Source organism: Canis lupus, chromosome 27, assembly GCF_003254725.2.
Source record: "Canis lupus dingo isolate Sandy chromosome 27, ASM325472v2, whole genome shotgun sequence".
NCBI classification, from domain to species: Eukaryota; Metazoa; Chordata; class Mammalia; order Carnivora; family Canidae; genus Canis; species Canis lupus.
Window position 1 is genome coordinate 17,584,668 of NC_064269.1, and position 14,195 is coordinate 17,598,862.

At 37.2% G+C, this 14,195-nt stretch overlaps 1 protein-coding gene across 8 annotated transcripts in view; it reads left to right on the top strand.

The window, feature by feature from the left end:
• The window catches only part of CAPRIN2 (caprin family member 2), a 43,250-nt gene that overhangs the window by 7,958 nt on the left and 21,097 nt on the right, over positions 1-14,195 (top strand). For 7 of the 8 annotated variants that reach the window (XM_049102973.1, XM_049102974.1, XM_049102971.1 and 4 more), the window contains exons 4-8: positions 4,089-4,175; positions 8,463-8,701; positions 10,148-10,230; positions 12,204-12,371; positions 13,479-13,522. In XM_049102973.1, the coding sequence (XP_048958930.1) occupies positions 4,089-4,175; positions 8,463-8,701; positions 10,148-10,230; positions 12,204-12,371; positions 13,479-13,522 (621 nt within the window). Of the gene's footprint in view, positions 1-4,088; positions 4,176-8,462; positions 8,702-10,147; positions 10,231-12,203; positions 12,372-13,478; positions 13,523-14,195 lie in introns of those variants that run through there. The other variant, XM_049102975.1, reaches the window with a different exon arrangement.

The window sequence follows — 14,195 nt, forward strand, 5'->3', positions numbered from 1 at the left end:
AAGAAGCAGGCTAAGCAAATGCTAGCATGTGAGCCTGAGTAGGTAAATGTTTTTACAAAGAGCCTTTCTAGGAAACTAGAAAGAAAGCCAGTGTGAATGGAGTAATGTAGTTGGAGGGGGTAAAGCTACATACACATTTTTGTTTGCCTTTGAAGACTTTGTGCTTCTTAAGGTTATCAGAAATACAGATAGGTTTTAAGCAGAGCATAGCTATAGGTTTCTAATAAAATCGTTTTGCAGGGTGAGTAAATGGTTTGGAGATGGTAAGTGTGGAGGTAAGGAGACTAAGGGTTGGCTATGTAGTCTGGGTCAGACTAGTAGTTTAGTAGCAGAGGGGTTTGAGTAAAGTAGCTGGATTTGAGAGGTGGAATTAACATAGCTTGGTGACAGGATGTAGGAGTATAAGGAAGAGCCAAGAATAGTTTCCAGGTTTCTGGCTGGAACAGTTGGATGGATGGATGGCAAAACCATTTATTATTGGCTTGGAAACACTTAGGGAGAAAAAGGTTATGGCAGGGTAGGATAAAGAGCTCAATTTTGGACCATTGATTTTAATCTTCCTGTGAAACGTTAAGGAGTGGTATATAGTAAGTATTTAAGATACAGGTCTGGTGTATGGAGATCTTATCTGTATGGCTGCTTATTGAAACCCTGAGAAAAGATGAGACTATCTTGGGTGAGAATATAGAAAGCTTAGGACAGAGTTCTGAGGAACTTTGGCATTTAATGTTTGAATAATAAAGGCTAAGAATAGGGATGCCTGGGTGGCTCAGCATGAGAGTCTGCATTTGGCTTAGGGCGTGATCCCGGGACTGGGATCAGTCCTGCATCTGGCTCTCTGTATAGAGCCTGCTCCTCCCTCTTCCTATGTCTCTGCCTCTCTATGACTTTCGTGAATAAATAAATAAATCTTAAAAAAAAGGAGCTAAACTGCTGAGCCACCCAGGGATCCCAGTTTAGTGCTATTTTAAACAAAGATTTTTTTGTGGAATCAGGATGCCTTTAATTTGAAGTATTCTGAGAAGTAAACCCAAATGAGAGCTATAGAAGATCTATGGGTTTAAAGGGTGGTGTTGACATTGCTGACATCAGTTATGGTGGAATGGTGGAAATTGAATTTTTCCACCATTGATGGAAATTTTTCAATTTCCATTGAATTTGAAGGAGGTGGTTGCTAAAAAGGCACTTTTTTTCTTATTTAGGCTGGGAGAGACTTGAACTTTTTTTTTTAATTTAAAGGTTTTTATTTATTTGAGAGTGTAGCATGAGCAAGAGGAGCCTGAGGGGCAGAGGGAGAGAGCAACTTCCTGCTGAGCAGTGAGTCCATTGCAGGGCTGACTCCCAGTATTCTGGGATCATGACTAGAGCTGAAAGGGCAGATGCTTAATCAACTGAGCCACCCAGGTGCCCTACTTGTTAAATGCTGGTTTAAGCATCAAGAGAGGGAGCAACTCAAGATTTTATTTTATTTTTTTAAAGATTTTATTTATTCCTGAGAGATACACACAAGGAGAGCGAGAAAGGCGCAGAGACACAGGCAGAGGGAGAAGCAGGCTCCATGCAGGGAGCCCAATGTGGGACTCCATCCCGGGTCTCCTGGACCAGGCCCTGGGCCAAAGGTGGCGCTAAACCTCTGAGCCACCCGGGCTACCCAAACTCAAGTTTTTAAAATGAGAATCATAGGGCAAGATTTCTTAAGGCATAATTGAAAAGGGTCCAGAGCACAGTAGGATATCTGTCCCAGTAAACAAAGAAGGGGAGGAAGAAAGGATGGATCCACACTAGATGATGGGATGATGGGAAGTTGAGGTAGTTCCCATCTGATGCTGGTTTTCTTGAATCCATGTTAATACAACCTGGGAGTAAATATGGGGGGTATTCCTTTCTGGTTTTATATACCTCTGACGTCTAGAAACTTAGCGATTATGTTGTCTGTGCATTCTTGGTTCTGTAGTTAGAAAGCCTCTTTATATTTTTTAAAATGAAACATATGGTTCCCCCCAAAATGTTACATGTGGGTTATACTACATAATAAAGTGAGCATCAGGGATACCTGGGTGGCTCAGCGGTTGAGTGTCTGCCTTCAGCTCAGGTCCTGATCTCGGGATTCAGGATCGAGTCCCACGTGGGGCTCCTGTGAAGAGCCTGCTTCTCCCTCTGCTTGTCTCTGCCTCTCTCTGTATCTCTCATGAATAAATAAATCTTTAAAAAAAATAAAGTGAACGTCAGATTCCACTCAATTCCAATAGCACGTTATCAGCACCACAGAAGCTCTTTCTGAGTATTTTTCCTGTGACCAGACTCTGAACTCCTCCCCACTGCCATTTCTTTGCTTTATTTTAGTACTTTGTTGCTCTTAAATCTGTTAGGGTTGCTTTTTTGAACCTTATACTAAATGTTATTGTACTATGTTCTGCAGTTTGCTTTTTTTCATTCATTATACTAAGGATTTTTATATTAATGAAAATAGTTATATTTTGTTTTTCTTTACTCAGTAGTAGTTTGTAGGTAGATTTTCTACTTTGAGCAATCTTAATATGTGTTGAGACAGAAGTCCAAGATATTTTTCAGGGTATATACATACCTATCATGGGCAGCAGGGTATGTCCATAGTTAACTTCATAGGCAAAAAAACCATACTCTTCCATAGTCATTTTACTAATTTATGCTAATAATAGTATCATAGGGGTTCTTTTTCTATTGCTTTGTAAAGACTTAATATTATCAGACTGTGTTTCAGATGGGGATTTTTTTTAAAGATTTTATTCATGAGGGACACAGCGAGGCAGAGATCCAGGCAGAGGGAGGAGCAGGCTCCCATGTCTCCAGGATCACACCCTGGGCTGAAGGCGGTGCTGAACCACTGAGCTACCTGGGCTGCCCCCAGGTGTCCCTCTTTATGTGTTTAGACAAGTTTCCTACCTTATTTTGTTTCATATTCTTGTTCTCCCATATAGATTTGCTAAAATACCATTAAAAAGTCTATGCTTTCTCTAATTACCAACTTTATTCACCAGTGGAATCTTTTTTGGTTGTTGTTGTTAATCTACAAAATCCTAACTCCTTTAAATTTACTATTTCTATTACAATATTTAATTTTGACTGATAAAGGCAATTGTTCACAAATCTTTCCTACCATAATAAATTTTTCTTAAAAGATTTACTTACTTGATTTGAGAGAGTGCACATGCGAGTGTGGGGAGGGGCAGAGGGAGAGAATCTTTATAAGTAAACTCCCTGCTGAGAGCGGAGCCCAGTGTGAGGCTCCACCCCAGACCCATGAGATCATGACTTGAGCCAAAACCAAGAGTTGGACACTTGACTGAGCCACCTAGGTGCCGTAGATTTCTTGAAGTTGCTTATTCATCTGTGTGATCCTCATTGTGCTTCTTGTGTACTGTATTTGAGTAGTGAATGAATATTGACAGAGGAATCCTATTGGTCTTTTGCACTTAAAACCTGGTCTCTCTGATTTTATACTTTATAGATAGGGACTCAGATCTATCATTGTGGCTCAGATTTCTAGTAGAAAAATTTAATTAAAAAATTTAAGTTTTAAAATTTTTTTGATGGGGGGTAAAAGAGAATCTCAAGCAGGCTCCCTGCTGAGCATGGAGTCTGATGCAGGGGCTCAGTTTCACAACCCCGAGATCATGACCTGAGCTGAAATCAAGAGTCTGATGTTTGACTAAGCCACCCAGGTGCCCCTAAAAATTGAATTTTAATTAAAAATTTTAGTATATGTGCTGCCGAAGCGAGCACTGAATTTTAATTAAAAAATTAAAAAAAATTATGAGAGACACAGAGGGAGAAGCAGGCTCCACACAGGGAGCCCGATATGGGACTCGAACCCCGGACTGCAGGATCACGCCTTGGGTGGAAGGCAGGTGCTAAACCTCTGAGCCACCCAGAGATCCCCTACAAATTGAAATTTTAAATTTAATTTCATATAACTTTTTGAGTATGTATGATAAATGGCTAGTTCATAAGGTTTTAGGAAGTATCTACTGTTTTTATAGGAACACTTATTTTGACATTCGTACTTAGAGAAGTTAAGAGAATTGATGTTTTCTTATCCTATTTGGTAGGAAGCGGTAGAGAAATATGAAGAAGTACTACATAACTTAGAATTTGCCAAGGAACTTCAGAAAACTTTTTCTGGACTGAGCCAAGATGTAAGTATATTTTCTTTGCTTTTTCTGAAACCACTTTAACTACTGATCTTGAAGAAAATATTAATGTCATTAGTGACATTAGTGACATTCAGTTACTAACCATCTAATTCCTGTTAGTTTATTGGGGTTGACAGTGGCTATTGAAGAACTAGTGTTTTCAGATTTCTAGTCTCCAGACAAATGGTATATGAATGAGTCCCCATGACTAAATTATTAGTTCTCTAATGTGTATTCAATGTGAAGTTAGAGCAATCATTGAGAAGGGAACCAAAACTTTTGATGGTTACATTTATAAACAAATTTTTATTATTTTTTAAAAAAGATTTGATTTATTTTTAAGATTTTATTTATTCATGAGAGACACAGAGGCAAAGACAGAGGGAGAAGCAGGCTCCCCACAAGGAGCCTGATGTGGGACTCTATCCCGGATCCTGGGATTAGGCCCCGAGCCGAAGGCAGATGTTCAACCACTAAGCCATCCAGGCATCCCAAAGATTTTATTTATTGGAGAGAGAGTGAACCAGAGAGAGTATACAAGTGGGGAGGAGCAGAGGGGGAGGGAGAAGCACACCTTCCCTGAGCAGGGAGCCTGACATGGGGTTCGATCCTGGGACCGGGGTCATGACTTGAGCCGATGGCAGACACTTAACCAACTGAACCATGTAGGCCCACCAGATTTTATATTTTTACAGGAGTTCTGTTTATTTTTTTAGAGAGGGAGAGAGTACGAGAGGGGCGGAGGGAGAGGGAGAATCTTAAGCAGGCAAAGCATGGAGCCTGGCATGGGGCTCTATGGCACAACCTTGAGATCATGACCTGAGCTGAAATCAATAGTTGGATGGGTAACCAACTGAGCCACCCAGGCACCACTATGAAAGAAGTCTTAGAATAGAGGTTTCTTTTATATAATAGAGGCTTGTGAGCTTAGCATTATTTAATATATAAATAAACAGAATTGATAAACTGTTTCTTGATACTATGATAGTTATTACCAGGAAGATTTTTGATTCATATTAAATGTAGTTAAGCCTAGTTTCACAGTTTGTTAGGTTCTCTGTTGGCAGTGCATACTTTTATATCTGACAGATTTAGTCAGTAATATGAAACTTTAAGGATTCTAATGAAGTATTCTTTGCTGCCTTAGAATTATTAGAAGGCCCTGTATAGATCATGTTGTAACAATTAAGGAAATTTTTTTGTAAATCCATTTCTAGTGGGGTGGTCAGAATGCTTCATAAGATGGTGTCTTCCATTTTTTGGGTATTTTCTTTGTGTATAGTGAACTAAAATTCTCTTCTGCTCTTGGCATCAAAACCAACAAATCATTTCTAGGCTGAAGACATCTGCCATCTTAATTCTTGTAATACCTCTGATTTATTTAGTTTTGACCCACTTTACTATAAAAATATTTCATTTCTTCCCTCTGGTTAGATGTTTGGAAGTCTACTTCTATAATACTTAAAATTTTCTATTAACCTTTTTACTCAGTTAATTTGATAATTTTAGTTTTTCATTCAGGTATTTATTTTTTTCAAAGTACTTTTTTTTTTTTTTTAAATTTTTATTTATTTATGATAGTGAGAGAGAGAGAGAGGCAGAGGGAGAAGCAGGCTCCATGCACCGGGAGCCCGATGTGGGATTCGATCCCGGGTCTCCAGGATCATGCCCTGGGCCAAAGGCAGGCGCCAAACCGCTGCGCCACCCAGGGATCCCTCAAAGTACTTTTTAATTCTTTTTAGATTTAAATTTTGTGAACACGTTCCATGTGCCAGGTACATAAGTAAATTTACTTGATTATTACAGCAGTCTAGGAAATAGATGCATATAGCTTCATTTTTACATACATAAAGAGAAGGCTATCATCAGTAATTTTCCGAATATTGTGTAGGAGAGAATGTACTTTCTTTACTTAATACTTGATTAAGTCAACTAATATTTGAGGTCCTGTCATCTGGCAGGCTCTGTGCTGGGCACTAGTGATATATATTGGTAAACAACAGACATATAGTCGCTGTCCTCACAAAGCTGAAACCGAGAGGATGCAAATAATAAAAAGGTAGCCATTTAATGCAGCAGGTACTTTGGTAGAGGAAGTTCAAGGTATCCTGAGCCCAAAAGAATATCCACTCCAGCCTTGGGAATGGCTAAAGAGAGATATGAAGTGATCATGAGATAAACTTAGATGTGCTCAGTGTCAGTTGCCTTTTCCTGTGCCATCATGAAACTATCCAAGAAAGTCTCATGGAGAGCTAGAATTCTCACCTCTATTCTCTTTCTTCCTCTCAAGTAGGAACTGAGTTTTGGTAAATGTTATTGGTGAAAGTCCATATTGAGGTCTTGGAAAAGCTTTTCTGAGCCTTTGCCATCCTAAAATATATCCTACCCCCCATAACTCAACCAGTTCATTTCTCATTCTCAAAATTTTACCTTCACCTATTGTCTCTTGCCCCTGATAGAACAAGTTAAATTTATCAAGTGACTTCCATATCCCCTAGAAAGGAATTAATGTCATGAGTCTTTTCCTGAGGTTCCCTCCTATCTTACTCTATTAGGATTTATGAACATAGGTTTTTTTTTTTTTTTTTTTTTTTTTTTTTTTTTAAATTTTTATTTATTTATGATAGTCACAGAGAGAGAGAGAGAGAGAGAGGCAGAGACACAGGCAGAGGGAGAAGCAGGCTCCATGCACCGGGAGCCCGATGTGGGATTCGATCCCGGGTCTCCAGGATCGCGCCCTGGGCCAAAGGCAGGCACCAAACCGCTGCGCCACCCAGGGATCCCTATGAACATAGGTTTTGAGGAGTCTTAAGTATGATAGTATAAAGTACTTTAACCTGCATATAGGAAAGATTTTTTAGATTTTTGTTCTCTTACTCGTCATGCCTTGGAAAACATCCAGTGTGATGGATATGTTACAGTTAGAAAAACAACTCTGGGGAGAAAAGACCTTTTAGGTTTCTTAATGGAAATAGGTGGTACTTTTTATTGATTGGTATTTTATAAATGGGAAGCAACATCTGGGACCCATGTGTTATGTCAGACTTGAAGGGATTGTGGTTCTGAGCTTTAGAGTAGACTCCCGGCTGCTCAATCTACATACACGTTTGAGGGAAAATTTGTTCTGTTCACATCCTTATGTTTGGTTAGCTAAATATTGAAAAGTACAGCTCTGTTTTTCAACCAGATTGGTTGAACTGTTATGAAAATATCTCTTTTACTTAAAACTCTTTGTTGGATGTTTTTTAGCACTGTGTTTGTTAGACATTTTATTGTTCTTTGGTTTTTATTTCTTTATGCTTTAGCTCCTCTTTGGTTGGTTGAAAATTGTTTCATTTATTTTTTTATTTTTTAAAGAAATATTTTATTCCTGAGAGACACACAGAGAGGCTGAGACACAGGCAGAGGGAGAAGCAGGCTGTACTCCATGCAGGGAGCCCGATGTGGGACTCAATCCTGCTTCTCCAGGATCAGGCCCTGAGAAAACAGCTGAGCCACCCAGGATGCCCCATGGGGTGAAGGCAGTGCCAAACTGCTCAGCCACTCGGGCTGCCTGAAAATTGACTGTTTTATTTTTGATTTTTATGTTTTTATTCTTTTTAAAGATTTTTATTTATGTATTCATGAGAGACACAGAGAGAGGCAGAGACACAAGCAGAGGGAGAAGCAGGCTCCATGCAGGGAGCCTGATGTGGGACTTGATCCCGGGACTCCAGGTTCATGCCCTGGACTGAAGGCAGGCACTAAACCGCTGAGCCACCCAGGGATCCCCAAAATTGACTGTTTTAGATGAAATATTCTTCTCCTAGAACAAGAAATTAAAACCCCACAAAAACCCAAAACTGCAAAACTAAACTGAAGCATTTTCTTGAAATCCTTGGCCTAAAAAAGGGTTGATATACATAAATAGGGAAATTGTGGGGTTACATACATACATACACATAAAAAGTTAAATTTTGGGGTTAATATGTGCATCAGTGAGGTCCTTCATTTCTTATGGTGATAACAAGATGTACTGAGTATAGATTGGAGTTGAGAGTCAGATACTTGGACTTTCTCAGCTCTGGTTATCTTGAGATGAAGCAGTTTATTTATTACTCCGTCCTTTCTATAACCCCTTTCTACAACCGGAAAAGAAAAGGGTTAAATGAGCCTCTCCATTTCCCAGTGAGATGTATGTATGAGATTTATCACCTAATCTCAACTCTTTGAGATTAGAGTTTTGTGGACTATGAGTTGCTAATATGGTGGTAGAGATTTGTCAACTTTAATTAGCATTTGTTTTAACAGCTACTTAAAGCGCAGAAGAAGGCCCAGAGAAGGGAACATATGCTAAAACTTGAGGCCGAGAAGAAAAAACTTCGTACTATACTTCAAGTTCAGTATGTATTACAGAACTTGACACAGGAACATGTACAGAAGGATTTCAAAGGGGGCCTGAATGGTGCAGTGTATTTGCCTTTAAAAGAACTTGACTACCTCATTAAATTTTCAAAACTGACCTGCCCTGAAAGAAATGAAAGTCTAAGGTAAGCTAATGAAAATACTTCCCTAAAAGAGAACATATAACATTTTAGCATAGCTTTTTAGTTTTATATATTTATAAGGTTTATGTATGTATACATACACGTGTAGGTATTATAGTGTGTATTATATATAGACACACACAGAGGAATTGAAAAAACATTCATTTGATTCACCATGAGAAATGGCCAGACCAGACTGTGACAAGATTGATAGGTTGTCTAGAAGGAAAATCAATTTGAATGATCTCATTAACATGCTTTTTTAAAATTGTAACATTGATTTTTAAAATGATGTCTTATCAAGTTTTGCTTCTCTATGATTACTAACCATAAAACTAATTATATACTATAGTTTCTTTATTTGTAATTATCTCAGGCTGTTGTATTACCTGAGAGTCTTTACCTTCTTACTACTGCTATACTTAAGTGGCGTTAATAAAATATAACTTGGCCAGTATCATTAAACATTCAAAGTGAGAATTATTGGTGGTCTTATGCTATGAATAAATATTGAGAAACACATCAGATAATTTAAGAGACAAAATCAGCAAATGGGGGCTACCCAATTTTTCCCTCTGTAGTTAACCATTTGCTGTTTTTGATTTAATGGAGGAAATCAGCTAATGAACAGATCTCTGTACTTTGTTAAATATAGTACTTCCAGTGTTGTATCTGTTGGCCATGCTAAAGCAGAGTCAGATTTTAGTTGTTGCTGGAAATCAGTCCTGTATCAGGAAAAAACATAATCTTAATTATATATGCATATATATATCATAGCTATATATATTTAAAAATTTCCATTCTGACAGCCTAGTCCATCATCATTATTTGTTTGGTTGCTTCCTTCTCTAATTTCACTTTAATGGATTTAGGAATTTTATTTCTTATTTTTTAAAGATTTATTTATTGATTCATGAGAGACAGAGGTAGAGACCTAGGCAGAGAGCGAAGCAGGCTCCCTGTGGGGATCCTGATACGGGTCCCCAGGACCATGACCTGAGCCAAAGGCAGACGCTCAACCACTAAGCCACCCAGGCCCTAGTTTAGCTTACTTTAAAATGTGTAAGTGAAAAATGAAAAAATAAACTCTTCAAAGTCAAATGCAGTTCTTAATATTATCATTCCACTATTCTTTCATCTAGGACTGTATACTTGATAATGAAAGACGCTGCATTTTGGTCTATTCCTTAATAGTTTTGTCTGGTAAAATATTTTAGTTTTAATGGAAAATGCTTATTTGAAATCCCTAAATGGACAGTGAGTCATCTTTTATAAAATTTCAACTTTTCAAGAGAGTAAAAAGATAAAATTTAACATTGTCTGGAATGTTGATGAGTTATATTGTATAAATTGTGTTGCTCCGTGTGTGTGTGTGTGTGTGTGTGTGTGTATGCATACATATGAATGTATGTGCCTCTAAAGCTCCTTTGTTCTGCTTTTCCTTGTCAGTGTTGAAGACCAGATGGAGCAGTCATCCTTGTACTTTTGGGACCTTTTGGAAGGCAGTGAGAAAGCAGTGGTAGGAACAACATGTGAGTTTCCTCTATTCTGGACTTAATGCAGTAAATACTACGCTTTATGTTTAGAAGTTTAATAGGATATTAATGACTGAAACTGTCAGTCCATAAGAACTTACATGTCTAGTGATACTATATTGGGAGAATGATCTCTGTTTAGGTCTCTTAAAAGCAGCTAATGTGTAATTGTACTCACTAAAATGGAATCTAGAAGAGTTTTGAAGCAGCAAAGTCACTGTAATTTGGGAACAAGAACTAAAGACTGGTACTGGCTTGGCCATTTTGGGGTTCAGTTCTCTGCATGGCAGTACCTATTCTATTTCAGAATCTTAAATCCACACATTGTTAATAGTAAGGCTTACCTACGAGATATGCCTATGAAAGTATGAATGGTATGGCTACATAGTTTATTGAAGCATTGTAGTCTATCCTTCTGGAAATGATCTGGAGAGAGTCCTTTTGGCTTCCTAAATAGACTTTGACCAAATGACCAAGTACACATGGACATGAAGTACATAGTTTGGTGTGCTAGGTTAGAATAATGAAAACACTAGAAGCTAGTAAACTTTTTTGTTAGTCACTGCTTCCTTTTTAAAAATACCTAAGTATGTAGTAGAACTATCTCAATTTCTAAGTCCTTTCAAGTTTAAATCATAGAAATTTTTCTTGTTTAGAATGCAAAATAATGCAAATAATTTTGTGGAGCATAGTTTAGCTCTTTTTTAGTTTAGCATTTCTTATAAAATTAAGTGTACACTTAACTATATGACCAAGTAATTACACTTCTGATACCCAAGAGAATTGTAAATATAGGTTCACATAAGTACTTATACATGAATGTTCATACCAGTTTTATTAATGATAGCTCCAGACTGAACACAGCCTAGATGGACATCAATTGATAATAAAGAAAATGTGGTATATCCAGTTAGTAGAATCTACTCAGTAATAAAAAAGGAATGAACTATTGATACATGTAACAACACGGATGTGAATCTCAAAATAATTATGCTGAATGAAAGAAGTCAGACCACAAAATGAGTACATACTCTGATTCCATTTATATAGAATTCTAGAAAAAACTAGAGGAATATGTCAGTGGTTCCCAGGGAGTGGAGTGAAGGGGATTGATATAAAAGGGGCATAAGGGAACTTTTGATGAAAATGTTTTATGTTGTGGTTCTGGTGGAAGTAATATGATTATGTATCTGTTAAAACTATACTTAAAATGACTGAACTTTGTATAATACTTCAAAATTGATTAAAAAAATCTATGTCATAGTACTGCTATGGAAGTAATAATAGACCCAAATCAAGTATGGGTATGGGCGCTCAAATTTGGGAATTATATTTTTAGTGGATGGTAAAAATGAAATAGATTTTAGATCTATTTATGGTGCAGTGACTTCATCATTTAAGTTTTTTCTTGTTAATCGAATGGTGATACGTGAGGAGTCACAGTATAATTCAAGAGTAAAATCTGTATCATGGGATTTTGTCGTTTAAAATCCTTTAGAGATTGTCCAAGGGAGTTTTCTACTGGTTATGCTTGAGGAACTTTCACTTGTCTATAAAACGATAATTAACTTGGAAGGTAGAGTAGTTGCTAGTTGTGATGTTTTGGGGACAGATAAGAGAAATGGCTTCTCTTCTCAGCTCCGGAAACAGATGTGTGCTTTTGTAACATTAGTCATTGATCTCTGGTTTTAGTGATTTTTCAAATGGTAGAAATGGAGACCCAGAGAAACTTAAGTGACTTGCTAAATTTTGGGATTCTGATCTTTAAAATTTATATTGATTCAGCATGCAACAAAGATGGACTGCTAATTACCCTTCATGGTACTGACCAGTTCTTTGAATCGCCCCAATGTAGGATATTATAATGAGATACTGTAACTAGGATAAAATTATATTAGAATATCTGTTCCAAATAATTTCCATGAACTATTAGGTTATGTGATAACTAAGTCTTAATCACTCTTTCTTAGACAAACACATGAAAGATCTGCTGTCTAAATTGCTGAACTCAGGCTATTTTGAGAGTATCCCAGTCCCAAAAAATGCTAAGGAGAAAGAAGTATCATTGGAGGAAGAAATGCTAATAAAATCAGAGAAGAAAAAACAATTATTGAAAACTGAATCTGTCAAAGAGTCAGGTTTGTTGTGATCTCAGAAATTCTTTGTAGTGGTTGCATTTTTAATACACAAAATGAGTCAAATCTTTGTTAAAGGATTGCCTTATATTAATTTTGTTAATTTCTACATGCATGGAAATCTTACAGCAGGGTAAGCTTAGGTTTAGCATATGTCTAAAGGCTTTATTGCCATGATTTACAGAATGAATCTTAACAGAAACATAAGGTTATCCTTTGTTATGAGGGAATACACTGTTCAAATGAGACCTTTATGGAATTTGAATGGATCTCTTGGTTAAGTTGTTGGTAAGATAATTCCATTTAAAATTGTTTTTAAAAATATTCATAGTAGAATTTAAAAATGGTGGTAGAATGAGAATATAAGTAATTGAGTGTTAACATATTCAGAAAAAATGTGCCAAAGTCAGTAAAGGAGGTAAACTTCAAAATTCCACTTTTTCCAGGGGGAGAAATACTTTGAGTAAATGGGCTTTTGCTCTTGTTTTTTGGGACTCAGTTTGTTTATAAAATAGCATTTCTATGCAGGTAGTCCAGGGTGGGGTTCTAGTGGCCTTTATTAGCATGATTCAAGTTCTTATGTTTACTTTCTCATGTTAAGAACTAATACTAAGTCTAAAAAAAAAGAAAAGAACTAACAATAAACCTAATACTTTAGTGTGTCTATTCCCTTACCACCTTCCATCCTTACACTGGCTTTTAGGAGTCATTTAAGGGCCTGTAAGAGGCCTTTTAGGCCTCCGTTTCAAGCTGAGATGACTAATTTTTACCTCAGGCCTGGAGCTATAGTTTCAACTTGAAAGAAGCTGTATTTGTGCGTAAGACGAAATAGTCTTATTTTCAACCAAAAATCAGTTTTTAATTGGAACTTGAATTTAGAAAAGTGGCACATGCGAGGAGCTGCTAGCTTCAGCTAGCTTTAGACTACATGCTTTTGACCCATAAGTAATAGTGGGGATTACTCCTGCCATGAATATATTTCATTGTATTATCCTTTTTCTGTAACTCTTGGGAAATCTGTTACTAGAATGAATTAAAGTTGTAATCAGCCTAAAAATATGTGGCTTATTTAGTATTTATTTAATACTCAAGGGGGTATTATCTTTCCAGAGTCGCTTATGGAACTTGCACAGCCAGAGATACAACCCCAAGAGGTAAGTTTCTGAAAGGTAATTTGCTGATTGGTTTTTAAGACATTTGCATTTTGCTACGTTTAGGAGCTGAGACTCTGGAACTAGATTTTTTTAAGCTTGAAACCTGGCTTTGCAGCTTACTAGCTTAGGGACTTTGGGTCAAGCTGTGTCTGTTATCCTCATGTAAAGTGGGGATAATAGTAATGTCTGCCTCATGTTGCTATGAGGGTTAAAGGGGTTCAGTTCTAAATTACTTAGAATTTGGCCTGGTACACAATAGCTGCTGTTCTTGGCCCTGGTGTTAGAATTTGAAGACGGGGTAGGATTTGGTCAGAACTTATATTGGTAATAGAGTATTTGTTCTTTTTCTGAAGCGACATTAAAATTCTTGGAAGCCGAAAAGAATGGAAGAGTCAAAGTACATGATTTGTGTAATAGAAATAAAGAAAAGGCTGGTAATTCAGGAAACCCAAGGCTTAAGGTTAACTAGTATAGATGTGTGCAGTTGAACTATCCTCTGCCTTAATATTTTAGGACGTCAGGTGGGTAGAGTGAGTAATCTAAGGTTGGCAGAGGCCAATAACCTTGGTAAAATCCTGAAACAAGCAAAAGTAGCACTGTGTGATGTGCAGTTCTGACTAGTTTTGGATAAGTCAAGTATAGATTGCTACTTTTGAAGTATCAAAGGTATTTC